General features: G+C 35.6%; 1 protein-coding gene across 6 annotated transcripts in view; it reads left to right on the top strand.

The window, feature by feature from the left end:
* Positions 1 to 26,690, top strand: part of MEIKIN (meiotic kinetochore factor) — a 77,829-nt gene that overhangs the window by 3,449 nt on the left and 47,690 nt on the right. For all 6 annotated transcript variants that reach the window (XR_005366658.1, XR_005366659.1, XR_005366661.1 and 3 more), the window contains 4 exons: positions 1,018 to 1,078; positions 9,703 to 9,837; positions 16,377 to 16,496; positions 24,853 to 24,892. Coding sequence is in view for 2 of the 6 variants with exons in the window: in XM_038552099.1 (XP_038408027.1) it covers positions 1,018 to 1,078; positions 9,703 to 9,837; positions 16,377 to 16,496; positions 24,853 to 24,892 (356 nt within the window). In the remaining 4 variants the exon portion in view is untranslated. The remainder of the gene's footprint in view (positions 1 to 1,017; positions 1,079 to 9,702; positions 9,838 to 16,376; positions 16,497 to 24,852; positions 24,893 to 26,690) is intronic.

Below are 26,690 nucleotides of genomic sequence, written 5' to 3'. Positions count from 1 at the left end.
TGGACATTGTACCACAGAAGTTTTTGTGTACCTTAAAATTGTTATCCTAAGGCAAATAACTTTGTAGTGAATCAGGGGTTGGATCGTGTTTAAAGTTTCTGATTTGTTAAATAAAAATTAAAAAAAAAAAAAAAAAAAAAGGATCCCTGGGTGGCGCAGCGGTTTATCGCCTGCCTTTGGCCCGGGGCGCGATCTTGGAGACCCGGGATCGAATCCCACGTCAGGCTCCCGGTGCATGGAGCCTGCTTCTCCCTCTGCCTATGTCTGTGCCTCTCTCTCTCTCTCTGTGTGACTATCATAAATAAATAAAAATTTAAAAAAAAAAAATAAAGTTTCTGATTTGTGTTGGCCACTTGGCACCATTTTACCTGATACTTAAAAAATACATATATTTGAAAGATGAAAAGTAGCCTGTTATTTGATATTTCATTTCTCTGAATGTTAGTAAACACTTCCTTCCGTCATTTTATTAGCCATTTGTTTCTTTTTCTGTGAACTGCTTATTCATTATATGTTGAAGATAATTACTCTTTTACACACATGTATAACGAATATTTTTATATTTTTGTGTTTGCCTTTGATCATATTTCTGGTATTTTAGACTTATCAGTCTTGTGATTTCTTTTGCTTTCATATTTAGAGAAAGAAAAGCCCTTTTTACCTAGGAGATCAGAAGAATATTCACTTTTAACTTCTGGTTGCTGATTTATCCCACAGTAGGTAGTTGATAGCATATTGCTGACTCTGTAGATATGTCCACATTATTATATTTTAGTATTTACTTTTTAATTAATTAATTAACTTATTTTTTTTACTTTACTTTTTAATTTAATATTAAATATCAGATCATGTCTGTGATCAGTAGGCTGAAAGAATCTATTGCATATGAAACTGACACACAAAGTTGATATTAGTTTTTCTCTATCAAAATAACCAAATCAACATGATAAAACAGTATAATATGAAAATATTCAGTCCCATAATTTGTGTTATATTTTTAATTCTTATTTCCCTTAGGAGTCAGTGCCTGATGACCTCCAGGTTGACAGTAGTTCATCCAATAGTGAGCTAATATCAGGTAAGACTGTCAGATGTGAACTCCCTCAGCTTTGTTTCTTACAAATATAAGCGTCCATCTAGATTTTTGCCTCATCTTCCCATCTCAGTGGAAGAGGGGTCTTTCTTCTAGTTCAAGGTGAATCCTTCTGCCTTTACAATGGACCTCATCCTCAAAGCCTTCAAGAACACACCAGTAAATCAAAATTGAGATAAATACTACAAAAGAGATTGAGTTGAGTATAACTAATTGGGTTTAATTGGAGAATTTAGAGAAGGCTTCCATGAGAGAACAGCAAATGAATTGAGATAGGAAGAAAAGGAGAAAATACCTTGCAAATTAACTGAGTTAAGAACCATCCAGACAGAGGGAACGGCATGTGCAAAGACCCTAATATGGGACTAAGACTTATGTGTTCAGTGAACTGAAAGAAAGCCAGTGTGGCTGTGGTACAGAGAGGAGGGGGAAATGCCAAAGATATTGGTGTTTGTATTTGGAGCAGCAAGAAGCCACTGAAGTCTTTTACTTAGGAAAATATATGATCACCTTGGCTGTGGTGTGGAAAGAAGCATGAATGGATGCAAATAGACCAGATGGGAGGTTATTACAGTAGTTTAGGGGAGAATTGATGGCACTTTGTACTAAAATAAGACATAGGATATATATGGAAAGAAGTGGGCATAGCTCATGACTATTTTAGGAACTGAAACTGCCAGAATATGGCAAATGAAGAATGAAGGAGATGGAGGGATCAAAATCAAAGAGATCTGTTTCAGGCTTGTGTAACTGGATGTAAGGTGGTATCATTTAAAAAAAAAAAATCTTGGGATCCCTGGGTGGCGCAGCGGTTTGGCGCCTGCCTTTGGCCCAGGGCGCGATCCTGGAGACCCGGGATCGAATCCCACATCGGGCTCCCGGTGCATGGAGCCTGCTTCTCCCTCGGCCTGTGTCTCTGCCTCTCTCTCTCTCTCTCTCTGTGACTATCATAAATAAATAAAAAGTTGAAAAAAAATATTAAAAAAAAAAAAATCTTGCTTGAGGGAAGGATCATAAGTTATGTCTTTAATATATTATGAGTACTTTTAAGATGACTAAGTAGAATGCCAAATAGGCAGTTGGATATGGAGGGCTGCTGATAGAAATTTATGAGCCATTTACATATTGGTGTAATTGAAGTTATATTTAAAAACAAGAAAGGATTCCATCAGCACACCAGAAATACTGAGGGATTCTTTTTTTTTTTTTTTTTTTTTTTTTTTTTTACTGAGGGATTCTTAAAACCAGATGAAATCAGGGATCCCTGGGTGGCTTGGCGGTTTAGTGCTGCCTTTGGTCCAGGGCGTGATCCTGGGGACTTGGGATCAAGTCCCTCATCAGGCTCCCTGCCAGGAGCCTGCTTCTCCCTCTGCCTGTATCTCTGTCTCTCTCTGTGTCTCTCATGAATAAATAAATAAAATCTAAAAAAAAAAACCCAGATGAGATCAGATTGCTGAATATTTGAAGAGCAGAGAAAAACCACTGCGGAGTTAAGAATAGCTCTAGAGACATTTGAAACAGTTGTTCAATAAATACAAACACACACACACACTCCACACACATGCACACACAAACTACTATAATAAAAGGACCCTGAAGGAATTGTCAAGGTTATGAATTAAACACTACATTCTGCCACTACGTGGCCTGGTTCCTTCTCATCCCTTTCTTACATTGGAAATGTTGACAGCTACAATACTTGCTGCCAGGATAAACCCTGGGAACTACTCCTAAACAAAGTGAACTAAGGGTTTGGCTCATAAGTGTCGATTTTGGGGCTGGAGTGAGAAGCAGAAGAGAGTCTGAAGTAGATACAGATTGCCACAAGGGTAGCAGAGGGAGAAAAAGGTAAAAGAGATAGATTATGCTTATGCTTGTTAACCCCAGGATAGAGATATAGTATGGCTCTCTGAAGTGGGATTTCTGATAATGGAATCTTGTAGTATATACATTAGCCAATTAGGACAGTGCCCCAAGTAACCTACAGTACTCAGAAAATACAAGAAGATATCATCATGCAGAACATAGGTTCTCAGAATGTCTCATCACTCTTCTAAAAATCTCCAGAAGTAGGCTGCTGTTTCAGAATTTATATGCACTGCTATACAAGTAAAGCTTCTTAAGTAGAGAACAACCAGGAGCAGCCAAACCTTTGAATAAAGCAGTGGCATGGAAGAGAGGCAACAAATGGAGCAAACAATAACAAATGGAGAAATAGTGAAAAACTTTAAATATCTCTTTAAAGACAAGAGGCCACTGGATCTATAATATAACTGTCTGCTTTAACAAAAATTATAGTCCCCAGAAACTAAAAATATCATCAAATTTAATACCTCATTAAATGATCTGAATGTTAAAATGAGTTCAGCTCAAAATCAAATTAAATAGCTAGAAAATAGAATATAGGAACATTTCTTAGAATATAGTACAAAAGAATAAGAGATGTGCTCAACAAATGTGTCTCCTGCCCTCTCCCCTCTTTACCTGTTTAACTTCTACTTGTTCTTTAAGAAAAAAAAATCAGATGCTGTCTCTACTGGGAAGTTCTCCTAAGCAGAGTTTTCTCTTCCTACATGAATTTGTTCTTTCCTGGGAATTCTGTGGTACTCTTTGTATACTTCTGTTAGGACTCAAAACAACAGTATTATTGCTTTTGTTACTCTTGGCTCTACAGCCATTGAGAATAAGCCTTACCTTTTATGCCCATGTTTGGGACATGATATAATTTCAAATGCTTGTTGAATGAGTTTTATATGCTGTTTAGAGAAAATAACCTATTTAACCATAATTATTATTTTCTTAAATTATAGTTTAAATACATAATATATGTCCTTGGTTACTAGATTTATCAAGTTGATGTGTAAAAGATAGAAGGAAATAGAAAATGGACTGTGTCCAATTTGCAAACTGGTTGTATTCTAAGGTGTCATTTGTTGATTGATATTTGAAACCTGGAATTCTTTTTTTCCCATAATAAAATGTAGATGATTAGGTTTTTAAAAGCCTACAGAATTCCATTTAATATGTAAGTAACTGTTTTAATTCTGCCTTGGAATGTAATAATTTTGCAACATGATGAAAATTAATTCAGGACTTTATATTTAGGATGGAAGATTGAACATAGACATTTACTTCTCCCTTTTGAAACATCACTAAATTATCAATTAAAGGATAAAAAGAGCATGAAGCCACAAGGTAGAGAAAAAGAGAAGACACCTTGGCTGACAAGAAGTAACCAACAAAATTTAGAATATGGAAGGTAGATGAGTAAGTTATATTTGGCCTAACAGAAAAAAGAAAAGAAAAGAAAAGAAAGAAGAGGAAGAAAGAAAGAAAGAAAAGAAAAGAAAAGAAAAGAAAAGAAAAGAAAAAAAATTGAAAGCTAGATGACTAGAGTAAGGACCAGCAAAGAAATAAACTGATTGAGGCTATAGTTTCAGGAATTAGAGTCATCATACATTCCTGAAGAAATGAGTACAGATAGTGTTGAAAATAGGAGGATTTTTGGAAGTCTTTAAATTAATGATTAGATGCTCTGATCCCTTCCCCAACACTGTGTTGTCAAGCAACGACTTTTTCCCACGCTGGCAGTCCAGATACTTTGAAGCAGAGGATCTGGACTCAGCACTGCTGTATTGATAAGTAGAAGGGTGCAGAGGTGAGGGAAGGGAATTAAGTTTGTATACCTGGGTAACTTTCAGGCCCCTTATCCCACCTTACCCCACTCAGGAAAATACTCCCCAACTAGGAGAGTGGAGGATTCTCTTTTGTAGTCTTCTCTGCACAGAAGGAGACCTATATTCTAGCAGTAATGCCCTGCTCCCTATCTAAATACCCATCAGTGAAGCCCAATATTTCCTAAACCCCACTCATGAATTTAGAGTTTCCAATTGCTGTTTAGTGCCTCATTCTTGAACATTCAAGAATTACAGGGCATTTAATGAAAGCTTTTAAATGATCATTAAATAAATGATACCTAAACAAAAGAAGCTTGAAGGACATAGACATTGCAAAGAAACGAAAAATTTTAAAAACCATGTTTTCATTATCCTCGGGATAATAAAATAATAATAATCCTGAACATAATGAAACTATGTATCCATGAAATGAGTACAAGGTACTATGAAAAGGAGCACTTAGAGAACAGAACGTATTCTTAAAAAATAAAAATACGAAGTCAGAAATAAAACATTCTAGGATGTTTAGGATTGAATGATGAATTTAAGGAAATATTCCAAAAATTGAATAAACATTAAAAGATAAAAATAATGGCAGTGGTGACATAATTCTGTGAGTATACTAAAAATAGCTAAATTGTATACTTTAAAAGGTGGAGATTTATGGAATATGAATTGTATTGTATGCAATGTATTATATGCTGTTTTAAAAAGAAAAATGAGTTCAGACATTCTAACATCTGAGAAATTGTAGTTCTAGACATTATAAACAGAAAGGAAATTATTAAACACATAAAGCTAGAAATTTTTCTAGAATAAAAAATGATCATGCGTATATATAACAAAAGAACCTATCAACTGCCCATTACAACGAATGAAAAAAGACCCATATCAAGGCACAATACAATGTGACTTAAAATCCTCAGGATAAAGAGAGAAATCCTTCAGTCTTCCAGAAAAAAAATTGTTGATTACAAATAAACAATGAACAATATGAATAACATTGAGTTTCTAAAAGCAACTCCAGAAGCTAGAACATGGTAGGAAAATGCATTTAAAACTCTGAAGCAAACTGATTTCAGAGATAGAATGGATCTGCAGCCAAAATTTGGTTCATATTTCAAGATTGGTGATGTCATCCATATAAGCAAGAGGGTAGGGAAAGGTTTGTTGCTCATATAATGAAGCTTTCTAAAGAGAAGAGCATCTCTTGAATAGGACTGAAAATGGCTTGAGAGAGCAGGGAGAAGAAACCGGGTGGGGTGGGGGGTGGTTAAGTGGAGCCAGAATGAGGTTTCCTAGACATGGTTTTTACCTTGTAGCCATTGCCAAAAGATGGAATATCAGGACTTTCTTATCAGCTTGCCCAGATGTGGGACAGAAGGGGAAGAGACAGCAGTGAAGTTTAAATTTGTTAAATATTATAAAATGGGATAATTTGTTTTATTTTTATTTTTTTATTTTATTTTATTTTTAATTTATTTTTTATTGGTGTTCAATTTACTAACATACAGAATAACCCCCAGTGCCCGTCACCCATTCACTCCCACCCCCCGCCCTCCTCCCCTTCTACCACCCCTAGTTCGTTTCCCAGAGTTAGCAGTCTTTACGTTCTGTCTCCCTTTCTGATATTTCTCACACATTTCTTCCCCCTTCCCTTATATTCCCTTTCACTATTATTTATATTCCCCAAATGAATGAGAACATATAATGTTTGTCCTTCTCCGACTGGCTTACTTCACTCAGCGATAATTTGTTTTAATACATTAATCTAGAATACTCTGCCAAAACACTCGAGTGTGAACATAGTATAAAGACATTTTTAGACAGATCTTCTACCTTTTCCCAGGAAACAAAGGAGATACTCCAACAAAACTAGAGAAGAAATAAGAAATTAGAGTATCTTGAAATCAGAGGCTCCAATACAAGCAATATGTGAAAGAATTTCTTAGGCTAATTCCAAGAAGACACTTGTGCAGCTCATCTAGAGGACAAGAAGTCTGAATTTGAGCAAGCATATTGAGATCTCCAATAGCAATACTTCTTTAGAAAAAAAAGAAGGAAAGAAGAGAAAGAGGGAATGAGAATTTGAAGAAAGAAGAAAAAAAAGGAACTGATAACTTGGAATTTTTATTGAGAAGAGATTGATACTTTAGCAAGTATTTGGGATAAAATTCTGATAGGTACTTGGAAAACTAATTTTAAAATGGGATAATCAATAACTGAAATAAACCAACTTGTAGCAAAAAGGTCTGAATATAGCTCATAGTACATAGCTTAGGTATAAATTATTTGAGCATTCATAATAATAGAATTGCTGAATAAATTTTAATTTAGAAATATAAAGGGGGGTATTAGAAGAAACAATAAAGTTGAAAGTAGTTGTTTCTGTATATTAGGGAATTATTGGGGTGGTATTAGACAAGATGTTGCTGTTTTTATTACCAGCCTTGTAGAACAATTTGATTTTATAAAAGTATATAGTATAATTTGATATAAATATAACTTTATTTTTTGTATATTTTTTATTGGAGTTTGATTTGCCAACATATAGCATAACACCCAGTGCTCATCCCGTCAATTACCCCCCTCAGTGCCCGTCATCCAGTCACCCTAACCCCCTCGCCCACCTCCCCTTCCACTACACCTTGCTTGTTTCCCAGAGTTAGGAATCTCTCATGTTCTGTCACCCTCTCTGATATTTCCCACTCATTTTCTCTCCTTTCCCCTTTAATCTCTTTCACTATATTTTATATGCCCTGAATGAATGAGACCATATAATGTGGTATGAATATAACTTTAAATGCATTTACATTTCTAACTTGTGGCTCTAGGAACAACCTTCCACTGCTATAATCATGAATATTTATTTATTCTTTTCTCTACCCTACTATCCAGATGGTGAGTATGGGATTTTCCTAATTTCCTTTTTAAAAAAAATTTTTTTTATTTATTTAGTCATGAGAGAGAGAGAGAGAGAGAGAGAGAGGCAGAGACACAGGCAGAGGGAGAAGCAGGCTCCATGCAGGGAGCTTGATGTGGGACTCGATCCTGGATCCCCAGGATCAGGCCCTGGGCTGAAGGCAGCGCTAAATCACTGAGCCACCCAGACTGCCCAATTTTCCTAATTTCTGAGCCTGACTTGAATTCTGGGATTTGGTGTAAGGGATGGCTCTACAGTAGTGTGTGGTATTCATGGAATTTTGAAAGCTAGAAGGCAAGAGAGATGTAACCACACATGGTGGTGGGAGGATGAAAAAGTGAGAAGACTAAGAAGTAGTAAGGACGAGGCCAAGACACTGTAGGGTGCTTGGAGTAGGGGAAGGAAAAGAACTCAGAGGGATAACCTACCTCTGACATCTGATGTGGTGAAGAGGAGGTTAGATTGGGTCAATCAATTTAAGTGCTGAGTGGTGGCTAGAAGATGAGGCCAGATAGGAAATCATTGTCAACTTTAAGGATAGGATTGGAGTGGAAGAGAAAGATGTGGTGAGGTCAGAGTGAGAAGGACAGAGTTGTGCCTCAGGTAGGTAATGGATGAGGAGAGATAGGCTGTAAGTCAGCCCCTGGGCAGGAGAAATAAATTTATCAGAGTCATGCTCTCCTTTTATCCCTTAACCCCCACCCTGTCAATTTTTATTTAGTGTTAACATATATTTTTTCAGTTGAAAGTGTTTAATAAATGCTGACTGGAGCAGGCTATGTTTTCCCTTTTCTTATTAAACCTGTTTCTTAACTTTTGGTATTAATTTCTATCCCTGTCATTTATTTGAAAGTTCTTCACTGTAGTTCATTCTCAGAGGGATAACTTTCGGACCCCTTAGTCTGAGAGATTCTCTGTTCAAATATTTTGCCTCTTATTGAGAGGTTTTTTTATTATTATTATTGAATTTTCAGGGTTATTTATTTATTTAATTTATGATAGTCACACAGAGAGAGAGAGAGAGAGGCAGAGACACAGGCAGAGGGAGAAGCAGGCTCCATGCACCGGGAGCCAGACGTGGGATTCGATCCCGGGTCTCCAGGATCGCGCCCTGGGCCAAAGGCAGGTGCCATACCGCTGCGCCACCCAGGGATCCCTCAGGGTTATTTATATTCTAGATGCCAACCCATTTGCAAATATTTTCTCTTAATCTGTGGCTTATCCTTTCATCTTAACAGTGTCTTTCAAAATGAAGTTTTAAAATTTGATCAAGTCTAATTATCACTACTATTATATTATGAATCATCCTCTTAGTATTATAAGAAATCTTTGCCTACCTCAGTGTCGTGAAGATTTTCTCCTTTTTTTTCCTAGGACCTTTGTAGTTTTATGATTTACATTTATGTCAATGACTCATTTAGAGTTAATTTTTTATGTGATGGAAGATATGAGTGCAAATTTTTTGTTTTGCGTTTGCATAATAGATATGTAGTTGCTTCAAGATAATTTGTTTAAAACAGTGTCCTTTCTCCACTGAATTGCCTTTGCATCTTGGTAAAAAAATCAGTTGCTCATATAAGTTTGAGGGCTATTTCTGGGCTTTCTCTTGAATTCCTTTGATCTATTTGTCTATGTTTAAACTCATTGTTTTTTAAATGCAATAACTAGAAGACTTTTTCTTCTTAGCTAGTTAGTTTACTATTAGTGGGTTACTTATATATAAAACTTGAGTTTGGGGGTAAAAAATCACAATTGAACCAAAGAAGGGAAGGAATAAATTACAAACTTAGGAAAGCAATGGAAAAAGATTATAATGCTTCCTTTACATCAAAATCAGAATTATTTTCTAAGGTTGAAGTTACAGTGGTATATAGTAGTATGCGTTTTCAGTTGTTTGTATAGTTTTACATTCTCTCTATATAACTGCATGTATGTTACTACAAATAGGAATTTCTAGGATTTTGAATCTGTTTACTATTGAAACATTTCACTTTCTGTTTATTCTATAGGACTAACTTCGCAGCATATTTCTAGTTCTTTTCCAAACTATTCATTGACAGACTCTTACACAGAATACAAGAGTTTTGAAGAGAGTTTAAGTAGTTTTCCATCACCTGAACTCTTCAGAGGATCAGATTATTTAGGTAAGAAAATAATTTCAACCTAAAGCTGACTCATATAGAAATTGTTCCTTTTTCCACAAATCCTCCAATGAGTAATGTTCCTTTTGAGAAGGTGTGCTTGTTTTCTTCACCAAAACCTCCTCCCCTGCCCACTACTATACTCTGTGCTTAATCACATAGGACTATACATCAAAAGCTACCAGAGAGACCCCTGGGTGGCGCAGCGGTTTGGCACCTGCCTTTGGCCCAGGGCGCGATCCTGGAGTCCCGGATCGAATCCCGCGTCGGGCTCCCAGCATGGAGCCTGCTTCTCCCTCTGCCTGTGTGTGTCTTTCTCTCTCTCTTTTTAATTTTTATTTATTTATGATAGTCACAGAGAGAGAGAGAGAGAGAGAGAGAGAGAGAGGCAGAGACACAGGCAGAGGGAGAAGCAGGCTCCATGCTGGGAGCCCGATGCGGGACTCGATCCCGGGACTCCAGGATCGCGCCCTGGGCCAAAGGCAGGCACCAAACCGCTGCGCCACCCAGGGATCCCTTTCTCTCTCTCTCTATGTCTATCATGAATAAATAAAAAATAAAAATAAATAAAAGCTACCAGATAAGAAAAGGATGAAGATATTAGGAGAATGCCCCAGAAACAAGCCAGTTTGCATGATAGTATCCCAGAGATGCTCACAATTTGGCTGTACTGATACTTGTAAAAAGATATGTCTGAAATGTGAAAGATGTATTGACTACTTTTTACTCAAACATGGAGATTTATTCTTTGGGATGTTTTAAAACACAGGAACTCTGGACTGTAGGATACTAGGCACTGTTAATAGCAAGGATATGTGATATTTTGAAACAAAAGAGTTTGAAGAAACAAACTCTTAACTATAGAGAATAAACTGATGGTTACCAGAGGGAAGGTGGGTGGGTGGATGGGTTAAATAGGTGATGGGGATTAAGGAGTGCACTTGTCCTGATGAGCACCAGGTATTTGAAATAAAAGCTTGAAGAAAAAAATAATAAAAAAATAAATTAAAAAAAAAAAAAAAGAGAGTTTCCTAGACAAACAAAAGGTGAAGAATTTAATTACTAGACCCACCTTACAAAAAAAAAATTGGTAAAGGGAGTTCTTCAAGTTGAAACAAAGGACTAAATAGCAACACAAAACATATGAAAGTATAAAACTTACCAATAAGTTTATAGACAAGTACAAAATACCTAATACTGCAACAGTGGTATTTAAATCACTTAATTCCAGAATAAAAGTTAAAAGACTAAAGTATTAAAACAACTATAATAGAAATATGTTAATGGATACACAATATAAAAAGATGTAAATTATAACATTAGTAACAAAGTGTGTAAAGGGAGAAGTAAAAGTATAGAGTTTTTGTATATGATTGAAGTTTCTATGAGCTTAAAATACATTGTTAAAATTTTATATAAGCACCATGGTAACTATATAGAAGATAATTATAGAAGATATACAAAAGATTGGGGTGCCTGGGTGGTGCAGTTAGTTGGTTAAGCATCTGACTCTTGATTTCAGCTTAGGTCATGATCTCAGGGTCCTGAGATCAAGCCCCACATTGGGCTTTGTACTGAGCATGGGGTCTGTTTTCTGTGCCCTTTCTCCCCTGCTGTCTCTAAAAAATAAATTAATTAAAAAAAAACACAAAAGAGAAATAGGAATAAAAGCCTATCAGTATCAAAAGAAATAAATGAAACACAAAGGAAGATGACGAGAGGAAAAGGGCAATAGAACTAAAAGATAGGAAATAATTAACAAAATAGTAATAGTCTTTCCCTATCAGCAATTAGTTTAAATGTGAATGGTTTAAATTCCCCAAAGACAACGAATGGCTGAGTGGATTAAAAAAAACAAGGTCCAACTATATGCTGTCTATAAAAGACTCCTTTTACATTGCAGGACAAATGTAGTCTGAAAATGGAGCAATGGGAAAAGCTATAATGTGCAAATGGTAACCAAAAGAGAGCAGAATTGGTTCTATTTATATCAGATAAAACAGACTTTAAGTCAAAAACTATCATAATAGACAAACACGTATAATGATGAAAGGGTCAATTAATCTGGAACATATAATGATAATAAATAAGCATGCACTTGACATCAGAGTACCTGACATATCAACACTGATAGACCTAAAGTCAGAAATAGGCATCCATATGGTAATGGAGGATTCATTACTCCCACTTTCAATAATGAATAGAACATCCACACAAAAAATCAACAATTTTTTATTTCAAAATATATTGCAAAGCTACAGTAATTATAACAATATGGTACTGACATTAAGATAGACCTATAGATGAATAGAATGAAGAGCCCAGAAATGAATCCATGCTTATGTGGACACTTGATTTTAGATAAGAGTGGCAAGGATAAACAATGGGGAAGGAGTAGTCTCTTCGATAAAGTGGGAAAACTGGACTTCCACATATGAAAGGATGAAATCAAACCATTATGTTACATTATACAGAAAAACTAACCTAAATGGATTAAAGACTTAAACATAAGACCAGAAACCTTAAAACCCCTGGAAGAAAACACAGGGGGAAATCTTGATGATAGTGGTCTTGACAGTCATTTCTTGGATATGACACCAAAAGCAGTCAGCAAAACCTAAAATAGTTAATTAAGTGGGAGTACATAAAACTAAGACGTTGCACAGAAAAAAAAAAAAAAAACAGAGCAAAAAGGCAAAGTACAAAAAGGGAGAAATATTTGCAAACCACATATCTGATAAGAGATTGATATTTAAAATGTAAAAGAAACCCCTGCAACTTAGTAGGAAAAAACCACGAATAACCCAATTTCATAATGGACTGAAGGACTTGAACAGATATTTCCCCCAAAGGAGACATACAAATGGCCAACAGATACATGAAAAGATGCTCATCATCACTAATTTTCTGGAGTATGCAAATTAAAACCACAATGAGATCTCACAATTTTTAGGATGATAATAAAAAAAGGTAAGTATTGACAAGAGTGGATAAATTAGAAACCTTGTACACCGTTGTTGGGATTGTAAATGGTGTAGCTATTATGAAAAACTGTTTGGTGGTTCCTCAAAAAATTTAAAAAATAGAGCTACAATATGATACACCAATCCTACTTCTGGTTATTTATCCCAAGAAATTGCCATCAGGGTCTTAGGTGTTTGCACTCCTATGTCTATTGCAGCATTATTCACAGTAGCCAAATGTGGAAATAATCAATGTGTTCAGTGTGTGATGAATGGATAAAGTAAATATAGTATATACATATGATGGAATAGTATTCAACCTTCAGAAAAAGTGAAATCCTGCCATATGCCGCAACATGGACGAATCTTGAGAATGTTATGCTAAGTGAAATAAGCCAGTCACAGAAAGATAAACACTGTACCATTCCACTTGCATGAGATGTCTAAAATAGTCAAATTCGTAGTAGAGTGTAGACTGTTTGTTGGTTGTCAGGACCTAGGGTGAGATGGATACGGGAAATTGCTATTCAACAGGTATCAGGTGTCAGTTTTGTTAGGTGAATAGATTCTAGAAACTTCCTATACATACTATGTTATATAGTTAACAATATTCAATTATAAACTTACAAATTTGAGAGGGTAGATTCCTGTTGAGTGGTCCTACCATAATAAAATTAAAAATTAAAAAATAAGAAAAGGAAGCAAGCAGAAATAGAAACACAAGGAGGAAAAAAATATTGAAAAAATAGTCAATTGACGTAGAATATATATTGTATCTGTTAAAAAAATAGAATGCTATAAAAAGGGGATATTCAGATAGCAAATGCAATAGCAGTGAAAAACTCAGTAGAAGGATTAGAAGTTAGGGTTTAGAAGAAAAAAGTCAGAAGGAAAATGAAGAAAATTGGTCTCAATTTGAGGGAAAAATCAGAGGAGGAGTATATGAAATCCAATATTAAATAAAAGGAGTTTTAGATAAGGATAATGAAATAAAGGGAAGAAAATTATCAATGTTATAATTCAAAAATATTTCCTAGAGCTAAAGAGTATGATTTCTGCATTAAAAGGGCCATAGTGTGCCTAGCGTAGTAGATGAAAAACACCAATATAGAGCATTATGCAACTTTAGAAGACCGGAGAATGGAATTAAAAGAATTGATTTAGGGATCCCTGGGTGGCGCAGCGGTTTGGCGCCTGCCTTTGGCCCAGGGCACAATCCTGGAGACCCGGGATGGAATCCTACGTCGGGCTCCCGGTGCATGGAGCCTGCTGCTTCTCCCTCTGCCTGTGTCTCTGCCTCTCTCTCTCTCTCTCTCTCTCTCTCTCTGTGTGACTATCATAAATAAATAAAATTTAAAAAAAAGAATGGATTTATAGAATTTGGTAGAGTTTGGGATTAAATAGGTGAAAAATACAGAGAAAACTAAAACAGAAAAGACTTACTGACTTCGTGGGGGATAAATGGTTGTCATGGTATACCACAAGAGTAAAAAGCATTTTTATAGCAATTTATTATCATAATGTCTATACTGAATATTGATTTAACTAGATATTCAATATAATAATATCATACCAATGGGAATTGTGGAAAGGGGGACGGAGATGTTAGAATAACCTCATTGTAAAGGATCTATACCCTAAAAACTATAGAACACTTCTGAAAAAAATTGAGGAAGACACAAAGAGATGAAAAAATATTCCATGCTCATGGATTAGGAGACAATACTGTGAAAATGTCAATGTTACCCAGGGCAATTTACACGTTTAATGCAATCCCTATCAAAATACCATGGACTTTCTTCAGAGAGTTAGAACAAATTATTTTAAGATTTGTGTGGAATCAGAAAAGACCCCGAATAGCCAGGGGAATTTTAAAAAAGAAAACCGTAGCTGGGGGCATCACAATGCCAGATTTCAGGTTCTACTACAAAGCTGTGGTCATCAAAACAGTGTGATACTGGCACAAAAACAGACACATAGATCAATGGAACAGAATAGAGAATCCAGAAGTGGATCCTCAACTTTATGGTCAACTAATATTCGATAAAGGAAGAAAGACTATCCACTGGAAGAAAGACAGTCTCTTCAATAAATGGTGCTGGGAAAATTGGACATCCACATGCAGAAGAATGAAACTAGACCACTCTCTTTCACCATACACAAAGATAAACTCAAAATGGATGAAAGATCTAAATGTGAGACAAGATTCCATCAAAATCATAGAGGAGAACACAGGCAACACCCTTTTTGAACTCAGCCACAATAACTTCTTGCAAGATACATCCACGAAGGCAAAAGAAAGAAAAGCAAAAATGAACTATTGGGACTCCATCAAGATAAGAAGCTTTTTCACAGCAAAGGATACCGTCAACAAAACTAAAAGACAACCTACAGAATGGGAGAAGATATTTGCAAATGACGTATCAGATAAAGGGCTAGTTTCCAAGATCTATAAAGAACTTATTAAACTCAACACCAAAGAAACAAACAATCCAATCATGAAATGGGCAAAAGACATGAACAGAAATCTCACAGAGGAAGACATAGACATGGCCAACAAGCACATGAGAAAATGCTCTGCATCACTTGCCATCAGGGAAATACAAATCAAAACTACAATGAGATACCACCTCACACCAGTGAGAATGGGGAAAATTAACAAGGCAGGAAACCACAAATGTTGGAGAGGATGCGGAGAAAAGGGAACCCTCTTGCACTGTTGGTGGGAATGTGAACTGGTGCAGCCACTCTGGAAAACTGTGTGGAGGTTCCTCAAAGAGTTAAAAATAGACCTGCCCCATGACCCAGCAATTGCACTGTTGGGGATTTACCCCAAAGATACAGATGCAATGAAACGCCGGGACACCTGCACCCCGATGTTTCTAGCAGCAATGTCCACAATAGCCAAACTGTGGAAGGAGCCTCGGTGTTCATTGAAAGATGAATGGATAAAGAAGATGTGGTTTATGTATACAATGGAATATTACTCAGCTATTAGAAATGACAAATACCCACCAATTACTTCAACGTGGATGGAACTGGAGGGTATTATGCTGAGTGAAATAAGTCAATTGGAGAAAGACAAACATTATATGGTCTCATTCATTTGGGGAATATAAATGATAGTGAAAGGGAATAGAAGGGAAGGAAGAAGAAATGGGTAGGAAGTATCAGAAAGGGAGACAGAACATGAAGACTCCTAACTCTGGGAAATGAACTAGGGGTGGTGGAAGGGGAGGAGGGCGGGAGGTGAGGGTGAATGGGTGACGGGCACTGAGGGAGGCACTTGACGGGATGAGCACTGGATGTTATTCTGTCTGACCGTTAGGTTAATAATTTTTATGGGGCAAGAATCTAGGAAAGAAAGTAGTTTAGAGCCCTGAAATAGGTCAAAGATTATTTACTGTCCTAAATGCCATCAAGTCTTGTCTTTTTTATCTGTTTTACCCAAATTCCTTAATTACTACAGCTTGGTATGAGGACCTAAGCTGTTATGGGGACTTAAGTTGGGCCTGGGGGATGTAACCTCCTACTTATGTGCTATTAAAAGTTGTGTGCCATTCCTTCCTGCTATTTTAGATTGGGAATGTCCCAAGTTGGAAGAACACATGCGATGCAAGAATTCCACTCTTCTGGATACCAGTAAAGCAGTAGCAATAGAGAAGGTACCACAGTTTTCAAACCTCTCTGCAATTTTAGGTGAGTTTTCACAATCTTTTTTTCTCATGTCACAGGGGAAACACCTCATCTATGTTGGAAAAAACAAAGTAATTTTTAAAATGATTTATAAGCGAAGTTCATCAATTAGGATTACATTGGCTATGAATAATATTTGATTAGTAGCAGCTCAAGCACATATAGGTCTCCTTTCTTAAAACTTTTATTTTGAACTAATTTTAGACTTGCATAAAAGATGCAAAAATAGTATGGAGAGTTCCTATGTGTCTCTCACCCAGCCTTCCCTAATGCTTGTCTTATATAACATTATTAGTACAATGATCAGAATCAGAAAATGAACAATGGTATAAAACTACTAATTAAATTGCAGACCTTATTCACATTTTACCAGCTTTTCTACCGGTCTCTTATCTTGCATTTCAGGATCCAACATTGCATTTGATTGTTATTTCTCCTTTAATCTACTATAATCTGTAACAGTTTCTCAGTCTTTCTTTGTCTTTCATAGTCTTGATACTTTTGAAGATTACTGATCAGTTATTTTGTACAATGTCCCTCAATTTGAATTTGTCTCATGTTTTCTCATGATTGGAATGAATTTATTCAATTTTTTTGAGAATGCTGCAGAAATGATGTTATGCCCTTTTTAGTACATTGTATGAAGTTCTTGATGTCAGTATATCTTATTACTGGTGATATTAAACTTTGTCATTTGATTAACATGGTATCTGTGGGTTTTTTGCATGGTTTAAGTTACTAGTTTCCCCTTGTCTTAATAAATATATGGAATGATAGTTTGAGACCCTGTAAATCCTGTTTCTCCCCAACTTTCATTCACTGGTAGTCATCAGAGGGCTTTGACTTTGACATTTATTACTCTGGCGTTTCCCTAATGGTGATTTTCTATTTCATACTTTGCTGCTACATTTACTAATTGGAATGCTGCTGTAAAAGAACTGTCCTGTTTCTGCCACTTATTTTTTTCAGTTGTTTATATCAGTATGAAGTCATGAATATCTATTTTATGTGTTAAAATCCAATACTTTCATTTTTTATTTACTTATTTATATAACTTTAGTATACACAAAAAGAAGTTCCAGAATTATTAACTCAGATCCCTTTGAGAAATACATTTAGCAAATAAATTACATTTATGTACAGTTCTGCTTATTACTATTACTATTATCAATCAAAATGCTGTTTTTCATAGTTATATAAGTTAGTTCTTTTCTTCCCCTTCCCTTACAGTGCAGTTAGTATTCACTTGGAATATACTCAGATTCATCTGTTAGTGTTTGATTCAGTATTTGTTTCCCTAACCTGTTTGGATTTTTGTTTGTTTGTTTGTTTCCTTATTCAGGGAGAAGGTGCTATGTGAAGGTGTGTGAAACATTGTTATGGTTCTGAGAATCAAAGCTATAAGAAATACATTGTTTTTTTAAAAAAATCACTTCCTCTTTCCTAATACCCTGATATTATTCCCCTCTTTTTTCTACCCCTTTCCCACTCAACTCTTATAAGTAACTAGTCTCTTTAGATTATGGTTTTTTCTTCTATATTCTATGATATATTTTCTTATATCCTCTTCTTTCTTGCTTATAGATACTCTTTTTGTTTTTCTCCACATAATATAATAGTATATACTAGAAATAACTCTGGCTGGTTTTATAGAGATCTTCCTCATGTATTTTTTATTTTCTTTGTGTGTGTGTGTGTGTGGGTGTGTGTGTGAATTTTCTTTTCATACTTTTTCCCCAATTTTATCTGTTTATCGCCTTTACCCTCCATTTCTAGATTCATTAGATATTAAGAATATTAGCCTTTCCCTAAATGCCCTAATCAAAATACACAGGGTGACAGGATGGAATTTAAAAAAAAGACCTATCCATATGCTGCCTATAAGAGACTCATCTCCTATCTAAAGATGCAAACAGACTGAAAATGAAAGGATGGAGAAACACTTACATGCACATAGAAGTGAAAAAAAGGGCCGAGGTAGCTATGCTTATATCAGACAAAATAGATATAAAACAAAGACTGTAATAAGAAAGGTATTACATAATGATAAAGGGATCAATCCAATGAGAGAATATAACAGTTGTAAATATCCATGCACCCAGTATTGGAACATCTAAATACATAAAGCAAATATTAATGGACATAAAGAGAGAAACTGATGGTAACACAATAGTAGTATGGGATTTTAACACCCCACTTACCTCAGTGGATAAATCATCCAGGCAGAAAATAAATAAGGAAACAGTGTCTTTGAATGACACATTATACCAGATGGACATAACAGATATATACAAAAACATTTCATCCAAACAGCAAAATATGCATTCTTTTGAAGTATACATGGAATGTTCTTTGGGATAGATTGCATGGTAGACCAGAAAGCAAGTCTTAGTAAATTTAAGAAGATTGAAATTATACCATGTGTCTTTCCTGACCACAATATAAAACTAGAAATGAATCACAAGAAAAATAAACTGGAAAAAGACAAACATGTGGAGACTAAACAGCATAATACAAAACAGCCAATGAGTCAAAGAGAAGTCAAAGGGGAAATCAAAAATTACATGGAGATATGAGAAAATGAAAACATAAAAGTCCAAAACCTTTAAGACAAGCAGTTCTAAGAGGGAAATATATAGTGATACAGATCTACTTCAAGAAGCAAGAAAAAGCTCCAATAAATTAGCTTTACCTTAAACCTAAAATAATTAACAAAAGAATAAACAAAGCCCAAGGAGAGTAGAAAGAAGGAAAAAATGGAGTTCAGAGCAGAAATAAATGTTATACAGATGAAAACAAAAACATAAAACCAATAGAACAGATCAATAAAAGCAGGAGCTGGTTCTTTGAAAAGAAACAAAATTCATAAGCCCTTAGCCAGATTCATCAAGAAAAAAAGAGAAATGACTCATAAATAAAATCAGAAATGAAAGAGAACAACTGACACCAGAAATTTAAAGATTATAAGAGAACATGTGAAAAATCATGCCAAAAGATTGGACATCCTAGAAGAAATGGGTAAATTCCCAGAAACATATAATCTTCCAAAGTGAATCAGAAAGAAATAGAAAATCTTAACAGACCAATTTCTAGTAACAAAATTGAATCATTACTTTAAACTACGAAAAAATAGAAGTCTATGACTGGATGGATTCACAGGTAACTTCTACCCAACATTTTAAGAAGAGTTAATACTTATTCTTCCCAAACTATTCCAAAAAAATAGAGGAAGAAAAGCTCCCAAATTCATTCCACAAGGCCAGTATTACCATGATACCAAAACCAGACAAATTCACAAAAAAGAAAGGAAGGGAGGAGGGAAGGAAAGAGGAAAGGAAGAAGGGAAAAGAAAAGAAGGATGGAAACTATAGGTCAAAATCCTGGATGAACATAGTTGCAAAAATCACCAATAAAATATTAGCAAACCACGTTCAACAATACATTGAAAGGATCACTCACTGTTTCCAAATGGGATTTATTCTGGGGATGCAGGATGGTTCAGTATTTGCAAATCAATCAACATGATAAACCATATCAACAAAATATAAGATAAAAATCATATGATTACCTCAGTACATGCAGAAAAAACATTAACAAAATTCAACATCAATTCATGTTAAAAAGGGAACATACCTCAACATAATAAAGGCCATCTATGAAAAAAAAAGTCAATATCATATTCAATGGTGAAAAACTGAGAGCTTTTCCTCTGAGACCAGGAACAAGACAAGGATGTCCTTTCTTAATACTTTTCTAGTACTACAGCATAGTTCTAGATAGACATCCTAGCCACAGCAATCAAACAAGAAAAATAAATGAGGCATCAATATCAGTAAGAAAGAAATTAAACTGTCATTATTTGCAGATGACATGATACTGTACATAGAAGACCCTAAAGACCTTACCAAAAAACTATTAGAAGTAATAAATAAATGCAATAAAGTTTAAGGATACAAATTAATACCCAGAAACCAATAACATTTCTATACACTGATAATGAAGTAGCTGAAAGAGAAAATAAGAAAAAAAAAACTCTATAATCACACAAAAAAGAATAAAATACCCAGGAATAAACTTAACCAAGGAGATGAAAGACATGTATTCTGAAAACTATAAAACATTGATGAAAAAAATTAAAGGTGACACAAACAAATGGGAAGATATTCCATGCTCATGGATTGGAAGAATTAATATTTTTAAAATGCCCATACTTGCAAATACAATCTAAATAGTCAATGCAGTCCCTATCAAAATACCAATAGCATTTTTCACAGAATTAGAACAAATAATCTTAAAATTTGTGTGGAAGCACAAAAGACCCCAAATAGCTAAAACAATATTGAGAAAGAGCAAAGCTGGAGGTGTTATACTTCCAGACTTCAAGATATACTACAAAACTATAGTCAAAATGGCATGGTTCTGGCACAAAAACAGATACATAGATCAGTGGAACAGAATAAAGAGCCCAGAAATAAACCCATGCTTATATAGTCACTTAATCTGTGACAGAGGAGGCAAGAATATACGATAGAGAAAAGACCACCTCTTCAATAAATGATGCTGGGAAAACTGGACAGCTACATGCAGAAGAATGAAACTGAACCACTTTCTTATATCATACACAAAATAAACTCAAAATGGATTATGGACCAGGGGTCCCTGGGTGGCTCAGCGGTTTAGTGCCTGCCTTCGGCCCAGGGTGTGATCCTGGAGTCCCGGGATTGAGTCCCACATCAGGCTTCCTGCATGGAGCCTGCTTCTCCCTCTGCCTGTGTCTCTGCCTCTCTCTCTCTCTCTCTCTCTGTCTTTCATGAATGAATACATAAATAAAATATTTAAAAAAATGGATTGTGGACCTAATGTGAGACCTGAAACCATAGGAGAGAGTACAGGCAGTACTTTCTCTTACTTCAGCCATAGCAGCATTTTTCTAGATATGCCCCCTGAGAAAAGGGAAACAAAAGCAAAATTAAACTATTGGAACTACATTAAAAAGCTTTTGTACAGTGAAGGGAACCATAAATAAAACAAAAAGGCAACCTATTGAATGGGAGAAGCTATTTGCAAATGATATATCTAATAAGGAGTTAATATCCAAAATATATAAAGAATTTATACGACTCAACATTAAAATTCCAAACAATCCAATTTTAAAAATGGACAGAGTAGCTGAATAGACATGTTTCCAAAGAAGACATACAGATGGCCCACAGACAAATGAAAAGATTCTCCACATCACTAATCATCAGGGAAATGGTAATCAATAGCACACATACTTGTCAGAATGACTAAAATAAAAAGACAAGAAAGAACAGTTGTTGCCAAGGATATGGGGAAAAAGGAACAGTCATAAATACAAATCAAAACCACAATGTGATACCACCTCACACTGGAAAGAATGGCCAAAATTAACAACTCCGGAAACAATGGAGGTTGGGAAGTATGTGGAGAAAGGGGAACCCTCTCACATTGTTGGTAGGAATGCAAACTAGTGTAGCTACTCTGGAAGATAGTATGGAGGTTCTTCAAAAAGTTAAAAATAGAGCTACCCTACAACCCAAAAATTGCACTACGAGGTATTTATCCAAAGGATACAAACATTGTGATTGAAAGGGGCACATGAATCACAATATTTATAGCAGCCATGTCCATAATAGCCAAACTATGGAATGAGCCCAGATGTCCAAGGACAGATGAATGGATAAGGAGAGGTGGTATCTCTCTCTCTCTCTCTCTCTCTGTGTGTGTGTGTCTCTCTCTTTCTCTCTCTCTCTCTCTCTCTCACACACACACACACAGGAATATTATTCAGCCATCAAAAATAATGAAATCTTGCCATTTGCCACAATGTGGAAAGAACTAGAGAGTATAATGCTAAGCAAAATAAGTCAGAGAAAGATAAATACCATATGATTTCACTTATTGTGAAATTTAAGAAACAAAACAGGTAAACGTAGGGGAAGAGAAGGAAAAATCTAAAGTTCAGGAAACAAACTGAGGGTTGCTGGAGGATGGGTGGGTATTGTATGGAACTGATGAATCACTAAATTCTTTTTTTTTTACGATTTTATTTATTTATTCATGAGAGAGACAGAGAGAAAGAGAGGCAGAGACACAGGCAGAGGGAGAAGCAGGCTCCTCGCAGGGAGCCCGATGTGGGACTCGATCCTCGGTCTCCAGGGTCACACCCTGGGCCAAAGGTGGTGCTAAACCACTGAGCCACCTGGGCTGCCCAAATCACTAAATTCTGTCTCTGAAACTAGTAATACAGTATATGTTAAATTGAATTTAAATACAAAAATTTTTAAAGATTTTATTTGACAGAAAGAGAGAGAGAAGGCACAAGCAAGGGCAAGGGGCAGAGGGAGTAGCAGGATCTCCACTGAGCAGGGAACCCAACATAGGACTCAATCCCAGGACCCTAGGATTATGACTGGAGCTGAAGGCAGATGCTAACTGACTAAGCCACTCAGGTTCCCCTTAAATACAAAATTGTTTTTTAAAAAATGACTCATCCATTTTTTAAAAAAGATTTTATTTATTTATTCATGAGTGACACAGAGAGAAAGAGGCAGAGACATAGGCAGAGAGAGAAGCAGGCTCCCTCTAGGGAGCCTGATACAGGACTTGATCTCAGAACCCCAGGATCATGCCCTGAGCCGAAAGCAGATGCTCAACCACTGAGCCACCCAGGCCTCCCTCTTATCCACTTTTGATGGGAATGTGAATTGGTATCGCCACTGTGGAAAATAGTGTGGATATGCCTCAAAAAATTAAAAATAGAAATACCATATGATCCAATAATTCCCCTAGTGGGTATTTACCCACAGATAATAAAAACACTGATTTGAAAAGATATATGTAGCCCTATGTATTGCAGCATATTTACAATAGCCAAGATATGGAAGCAATCTAAGTATACACTGATGGATGAATGGATAAGGAAGATATGGTGTGTACACACACACACACACACACACACACACACATATACACATGAATATTATGCAGCCATGTGAAAGGTTGAGATCTTGCCATTTGCGATAACATGAATGGACATAGCAGGTCATATGCTGAGGGAATAGGTGAGATTGAGAAAGACAAAAACAATATGATTTCACATGTGTGGAATCTAAAAAAAAAAAAGCAAATAAAAAAAACAAAATACAGGGGCACCTGGCTGACTCAGTTGGAAGAGCATGCAACTCTTGATCTCAGAGAGTCATGAGCTTGAGCACCATGTTGGGTATAGAGATTACTTAAATAAATGAAACTTAAATTTTAAAACAAAAAACAGAATCAGACCTGTAAATACAGAGAACAAACTAATGGTTCCCAGAGGGAAAGGGGATAGGGGTGTGGGAAAATGGGTGAAGAGGAGTAGGAAACACAAGCTTCCAGTTATGGAATGAATAAGTCAAGGGAATAAAAATCACAGCATAGGAAATAATAATCAATGGTATTGTAATAGCATTGTGTGGTGACAAATGGTAGCTATGCTTGTGGTGAGCATAATATAATGTATAGAGAACTGAAGTCATTATGTTGTACACATAAAACTAATTTAATATGTGTTACCTATACTCAATCCAAAAAAAATTTACATCAGAAGAAAAAGCAAGAGACTATTATCAGCAAAAGCAGAGAGTAGATGTTGTTCACTCCTTTATATTTTGGGAACCTCCTTTTCAGGGAAATGCTTCTCCATGATTAGTAGATACCATTCACTTCACTTCTTTTTAACTGTAAAATTCTAATTAAACACAAGCAGAGTTCTGTGGGGATTAGAGTCATAACTTCTTCAGAAGACTATTCTCATGGTTCTTAAGTAATATCATAGTGAACCTAGACAGCAAATGTTAACTAGTAGGCATTTTCTTGGCTAAGCAGTCTACTAATATGCATATCTATATACTTGGTACCGGATTAAGAATCATGAGATCTGAGTTTAGGTTCCAAGTATGCAGCTGTTAGTTTTATAATTCAACCAGTTATTTTTTTCACATATGTAGCTATGTAGCATATGAATAGTAAATTGTTATATTCGCCTCACATGCCTGTTTAAGAATCAAGTAAAAGATTGGAAAGCATTTCAAAAATTATAACTAACTATAAATATAGGCTGATAGATTCCTGCATCTCTTAAAATTTCCTAATAATTTTGTTTTATTTTGGTAACTTTGAGAATACTTCTACCTAATTTAAGTGGTGCATAAAAGCAATATAAAACAATAAAATTATAGAAAATAAATTGCATTATCACCACATATTTTAGAGAAAAATATTTCTTTTTTCCTAATTTTGGCCTCTGGTCTGTGTTTGAATTGTATTTCTAATAGATAGTTTTTTTCTTTCCTAGGTACCTCTTCAGGAGACTCTCAAAAATGCCATAGAGAAATGTAAGAACTAATATTTTATAGTTATGCTTTTCAAAACCCCGTGTTCTAATAGTTATGTAGCTAGAATGATTGTTAGCCCACAAATTCATGTGTTCATTTATTCATTGTTGGTTGAGGAATCATTTTGTGGCCAACATATTCTAATTGCTAGTGATATATTGTAATGAACGAAATTGATTAAAAACAAAATCTCTGCCTTCATCAAGTCCACATTCTAATTGGAAGGGGTGGACAATAAATAAAACAAAATCTCTGCCTTCATCAAGTCCACATTCCATTTGGAAGGGTGGACAATAAATAAATGAGTAAATTTATAGTATTCTGTATGGTAATGAATGTTATGGAAAAAAGCAAGATGGGGGCAAGAGAGTATTGGAATGGAGGTTCACTATTTTAAGTAGTGTGGTCAGTGAGGTCATAATTGAAATTTGAGCAGAGACTTAAAGAAGGAGACAGAGCAAGATATGTGACTCACAGGAGAAAAAAAAAGTATTCCAGGTAGAGGGAATGGCTGGAGCAAGGCCCTGAAGCAAGAATGCCTAGATTCTAGGAGTGGAGTGTGGGAAGAGGAGAAAGGAGAAGTGACAGAAGAACCAGAGGACATATCACAGAAGATATTCCAGGTGAATATGAGTGGATTGGAAAGCCTTTAAAGATTTAGAAGGGTGACGATATAACTTAGGTTTTAAAAGAATCACCCTGGCTACTGTGTTGAGAATAGATTATGAAGAGACAAGGCGTTAGGGAAATTGTAGGAGACTATTGTCCTAATATTGGACCAGAGTGGTAAGAGTAAAGGTAGAGAGATCAGATTTTGGATATATTTTGAAAGCAGGACTAACAGGATGGATTCTTATTCACTGATGGACTGAATGAGCATGAAAGTAGTCAAGACTGATTCCACAGTTTTGGCTTGAGCAACTAGAAGGATGGTGTTGCCATATATTAAGATGAGAGAAATTGAGAAATATTATGGGGCAAAGATCAAGAATTTGGATTGGGGCATGTAGACTGAAGGTTGAGGCATATGTGAGAGAGAGAGTATCTTAATTGAAGGAGATGGTCACAGTCTGGATCATGAATGGTCTTAAGGGCTGGCATTCTTATTTTCTTGAATGTGATGAGAGTCTGAAAGATTTTCAGTAGGACTATAAAATATAACAAAAATTTAAAACATTTTAATATTCAAAATTTGAAAGAAATTTGCAAAAAATTCATACAAGTTTAAGAGCAAAGTCAGGAGACACCATCAAGAAAATGAAAAGACAATCCATAGAATGGGATAAAATATTTGCAGATTATATATCTGACAGGGACTTGTATCCAGAATATGTAAAGAATTCTTAACAACCCATAATAAAAGGAAAAATAATTCAATTTAAAAATGAGCAAAGGATCCAAACAGGCATTTCTCCATAGAAGATATGTAAGTGACCAATGAACACATGAAACGATGCTCATATCATTATCCATTAGGGAGATGCAAGTCAACTTGAATGAGAATCACTTCACACCCACTAGGATGGCTATAATTAAAAATACTGGTAATAACTGTCGTGTGAGGCATGGAAAAATTGAGACTCCAGTACATTGCTGGTGGAAATTTAAAATGAAGGTGCTTTGAAAAATAGTTTGGCAGTCCCACATAATGTTACATGTGACCCAGCAATCAACTCCTGGGTATGCATACCTGAGAAAAATAGAAATGCATGTCCACACAAAAACTTGTGCATGAATGTTGACTGAAACTTTACTCATGATAGCCAAAAAAGTAGTAACAGTCCAAATGTCCATCTAC

Source organism: Canis lupus, chromosome 11, assembly GCF_011100685.1.
Source record: "Canis lupus familiaris isolate Mischka breed German Shepherd chromosome 11, alternate assembly UU_Cfam_GSD_1.0, whole genome shotgun sequence".
Taxonomy (NCBI): Eukaryota; Metazoa; Chordata; class Mammalia; order Carnivora; family Canidae; genus Canis; species Canis lupus.
The sequence above is the reverse complement of the archived record's forward strand: the minus strand, read 5'-3'. Positions and strand labels throughout refer to the sequence as shown.